General features: G+C 36.2%; 1 protein-coding gene across 1 annotated transcript in view; it reads left to right on the top strand.

Annotated features, from left to right (window-relative positions):
- LOC107744220 (plexin-B2-like) overlaps window positions 1–4,938 on the top strand; it is a 125,798-nt gene that overhangs the window by 74,913 nt on the left and 45,947 nt on the right. The window contains exons 3-5 of the mRNA XM_016557747.1: window positions 1,013–1,201; window positions 3,870–3,995; window positions 4,082–4,182. Coding sequence (XP_016413233.1) covers window positions 1,013–1,201; window positions 3,870–3,995; window positions 4,082–4,182 — 416 coding nt within the window. The remainder of the gene's footprint in view (window positions 1–1,012; window positions 1,202–3,869; window positions 3,996–4,081; window positions 4,183–4,938) is intronic.

Raw genomic sequence — 4,938 nt, 5'->3', positions numbered from 1 at the left:
AGAATTTCTTAATATGAAATTTGAAGAGTATGACAATTAGATTAGACTGTGCAGAAATGTAAATCTACACGCTAATACACTATACTCATAGTCACCAATGCTGATGTTGTTAACATTAATCATTTGAGAATAAAGTATAACAATAATAATCATTTGCACGGTTTGATGCGATATGAGCTAACCAATCTTTAGATTAAATCACCATTGGTAGCGCGATTTATTGTAATGCTTTTTTCCTCAGTTGGTCAGAACAAACATGGCAGACTTGTAACTTACTTGTTCAGATTACAATATACGGTGAAAATTCTTACTTGGGTCATATATTCCAAGACGTAGGCTAGAATCTGTGAGTGCAAAGTACAATATCCACACCGGTGCGGTGACTGACTGCCACACACACATACTCCTCAAAACATTAGATTAATTCGCGCTGGAGCCATGCTGGCGCACAACCCACGCAAGGAAGATAATTCGGCAAACAGCTGCAATTGCAGGTTTTCAAACAGAGATGTCGACAAAGAGGCAAAACTTACGGACTGCAGCTTTAAATATATATAATATTTTTATATTAATTTAAGATCAAACTTTTTAGATGATTTGATCTGTTGATCAAACCCTTTGAAACTGAATTATAATTTTTAAAATGGTTTCTTTTTTTAAACTTTCATGTAAACACTCTCCACATTTTTGAGTGATTTCACTACTGCTTACATCCTGAAATTATCCCGGTTAAAAGTGTGTTTTGGGAAAACTGCAGCAAGAACTAATGATTTTTATGTGCTCAACATACAGCACCCGAAGGGCAGAGATTTACAAAATGTGCTCTTTTATAACCCATTTAACTTCTGTGATGCAGTGAAAGAAGATACTAGGAATAATTTTTTAGAGCTGGAGCTAGTTATTATATTTTGATGAAAGATTAACAAGGCTAGGCCAGTAGCGTATAAATAGTACATTTTGATATCATGTTTATTTTAGTGTCTGTTTTCCTTAACTCTTTGTTGTCTTGCAGAAAGACATTGTGAACCAGTACAAGTGCGGAGCTGATTTTCTCCCGTCTCCATTGGCCAGTCGACAGGAGTTTGCCTTGAAGGCCAATCCCGTCTTCATCAGGCAGAACCTGCTGACCGCGGTGGCCGTGGCTGTCGAGAATGATCACACCATTGCTTTTCTGGGACACAATGCCGGAGAGGTGATCAAGGTGAGATAAGCTGTGTTAAATTAAAAAAACTACATTCACATGGTGCACAAACCCTCATCCTGAGGTGCTATAACCCATGGCTTTGAGGTGTTTGACCACTCTCTGGGAATATAAGTAGGAATGTATTCAAAGTTATGGTTTATAGGGATCATTCACCCAACAATGAAAACCATGTGCTCACCCTGATGCCATTGCAAATCTCTCTGAGTTTTTCCTCTCTGGAATACTAAAGAAGACTTTTTTTGTTTAGTTATTTTTATGACAATAGCTGGATTTCCATCCAAAGTTGCGAATTGTACTTATGCACACAATTGGAATATCGCATAAAACATTTGCGAAAAAGCACTGTTTCCATCTAACGAGTCAAAGAGAACAAAATCATCACTTCCTGATAAACTGGCACTAAATATCACTAAGAAATGAAGGAGACGGCACTGAATATAATAATTTTCATACATAATAAATTACCTGCGCCTCAGAGCGAGCAGACGAAACACAGTAAATGTAAACAATGCTTTCGGAGGTGGATGCTGATGTTTGGGAACGCAGTCGTTCGTATAAGACAATAAATACTTTGAATTTTAGAATGAGCATAACAACATTTCAGATGCCGAGCAACAAGATCTGTCCGCTGGTTAGTCAGGTTATGTCGTCTCATAGCGCAAATACCTTTTTGATGCACACAGAGGAATTTATTCGGCATCTCCCATTATTCGCATTAAAGGTCATTGCACACTAAGTCCGAAAATTTCGTCCGAAATTTTCGCACGTTAAAAAATAAATGCGACCTCACGTTATGTCAACCACGTTTACACACTGCCTCCGAAATATTCGTCCGTCGTAAAAAAAAATTCGGATCGGGTTCGATTTTTTCAGTTTTTCGCATCCGTAGCAAGCATTTTAAGAGGTGTTTTGACAGTTCAGAGCCACCGTACAAGCGAACGCCAAAATCCAGAATGGCGATTGTCAAGTTCATCCACTTCGTCTCGCAGCACAAAGCACTGTATATACCGGTAGATCCTTGCACACTGAGTTCACAAAAATTGGTGGTCTTCTTTTTAATATGTGGCTCTAGTATCGCTAGCAAAAGCATCAAACTGAGCCACTGACATCCTGAAGAAAACTTTGAATCGCCCGTGATAATCCTGCTGCTCCTTAATAAGGAGGGGGAACTCTCTTTCCTCTCTATCTCAGTATCGGATGGACCCAATATTTCCTTTCTTTTTCTTTTTTTAAGAAGCGAGAGGACAACAAAATCATCCTCACTGCTTGAAGACTCCATTTAGTGCTGTTTTGCGAATTTTTTCGCAACAGATTATTTAATACGCATCGGACTCAGTGTGCAAGGTTTCTGTGCGTGACGAATTTTTAGGATTTCGAATACGAAAAAACGCATAAAAGCTAATGAAATAGAATTGAACTTTTTAGATAAAAACAAAAACATTGTAAAACTATCATAAAAGATGTCCATATGACCTATGCACTGTATTCTCAAGTCTTCTAGAGTCATGTAATAGTTTATGGGGAATTTTTATGAGGAAAAGCTCAACATTTACGTCTTTTCCTTTGTTCATGCTCGAAGTAGCAATGTGAATGAATCTTTTGAGTGAGTTGAATCTTTTGAGTGAATCATTTAATGCACTTCACAAGCGATTCATTCATGAATTAAACTGATTCTGTTCTCGAGTTCAACTCTATGATTATTAGTGAAAAATTACTGAAACTTTCGGGGGGGGGGTTCTCACACAAAGTTATCGTATGACTTTAGAAGATTTGAAATATAGTGCAAAAAGTCATATTTACTACATTACTGATATTTTTATGATGTTTTAGTATCTTTTTGAAGCTTGAAAGCATAAGTTCTCATTATTTATTATTACCTGGAAAAGAACAACCAGCACAGTATTCAAAATTTCTCCTTTCATGCTCCAAAAGAGAAAGTCATACTGGTTTGAAACAACACGAAGAGAAGTAAATGACACAATCCTCATTTTTGAGTGAACTAACCCTTTAACTAACTTTTCCTCAATGTAAAAATAACCAAAAATTGACAGCCCGTAGGAGGACGCCGAAAACAGGCCTTGTTAAGGAAATGTTGAGGAAATTTGAGACAACCAATTAGCGAACTGCTACAACCAGCTAGCTACCTGGTGTCACACACCTGATTTAGCATGCGCGTCACAAAGCTGGAGTTTAGGCTTTGGCAGGTGAGGGAATTGGAGGGTGAGCGTAGCAAATCTCTGACAGAGGGATGAAAGAGAAAAAGATATTACTGTCACCGAACCCAGACACAACTAAACACGTTAGACGATATATTAGAAATAATGAACCTCTTGCTCCACGCGAGTCCAATTCGTACGTCCCTATAAAAAGGCTTTGTTAGAGCTGATTATTTGTAGGATAGACAGATGAAATTGAGCAATAGATGGATAAAAACAGTCCAGATGGAGGTTTTTGTGAATTTGCTGCAAACGGAGCCGGGTTTTATGGTCATTATGCGGCTTGTAGGCTATTAGTTGGGGGTTGACAGGTTGTCAGGTGCGGCTCAGGTGTGTGGGACGCTCTGAGGGGGTTTTGTGTGGTCTGTAAATATGACAGATGTGTCCTGTTCTGTGCTGGACTGTTTAATTGCGGGTTTCTCTGTGTCTATTGTTCTCTCTTTACCCAGGTACATTTGTCAAGCCATCCAGAGGCGTACAACCCCGGTCCGGGCTACAAAACCAGCGGCTACGTAAATAAGAACCTTTTCTTTGACAAAACCCAGGCGCACTTGTACATCACCACTGAGAAAAAGGTACGAGGCTGGAGTCATTTATCATAGACGGTGTACATGTGAGTGCAGCTTTATTTGAATCATTTCATTGTTTTGTGGTCGTGTAGATCACAAAGGTGCCTGTACAGGCCTGCCATCTGAAGTCAGACTGCCAGTCGTGTGTCGCTCAGAGAGATCCGTACTGTGGCTGGTGTGTCCTGGAGGGAAGGTACCCACATTTTTCGACATAAAATTGTGCTTATGTCTAAGTTTTATTAAGTTTAAATCCAGCCTCTGTTTCCACTGAACTTGGCAAATAAAATAGGAATAAAATAAAATAAAGTAATAAAACAAAAATAAAATATGTATGCAAAATATTATATATTATATTTATTTTATATTTAAATAAACTTTTTATTTTCCTAAATTTATTGTGTATACTTATATAGTATTTATATATTACATACTACATGTATATTCTTTAATTAGAATTACAATATATAACAAATAGGATATATATAGTGTTATATTTATATATTATTTGTATATATCTGTATTCCTTTATATTATTTTAAATGTAAACTCATTGCATTTTTGACAGTTTTGAAATTATTTATATTTTATATTTTTACATACACTTTCTATTTATTTTATATTACTGTGTGTATATGTAGATATATTATTTTGAACTTGAACAATTGAATTCATAATTTGTATCGTATTCCTTTGTATTCTTTTAAATGTAAACTGATTGTATTTTGGGCTATTTTTTTACTGTTATATATATTTTATATATGAAGGGTTTGGTTCCAAAACGCTATAAATCCATTTTGATTAATTTGAGTAAAAATTAGTTTTCTTTACTAAGAAAGTGGCAAGATGAAAACCACTATTTTCTGTTTCAAACTTTCACATAGCATCTTTAGGTTATAATAACATTAAAAATTCTAATCCAGATTTTGATTTTCAAAGATTTATTATAAAA

Source organism: Sinocyclocheilus rhinocerous, unplaced genomic scaffold (assembly GCF_001515625.1).
Source record: "Sinocyclocheilus rhinocerous isolate Xijiao unplaced genomic scaffold, SAMN03320098_v1.1 scaffold2061, whole genome shotgun sequence".
Lineage (NCBI taxonomy): Eukaryota > Metazoa > Chordata > Actinopteri > Cypriniformes > Cyprinidae > Sinocyclocheilus > Sinocyclocheilus rhinocerous.
This window is presented reverse-complemented; position numbering and strand designations above follow the sequence as displayed.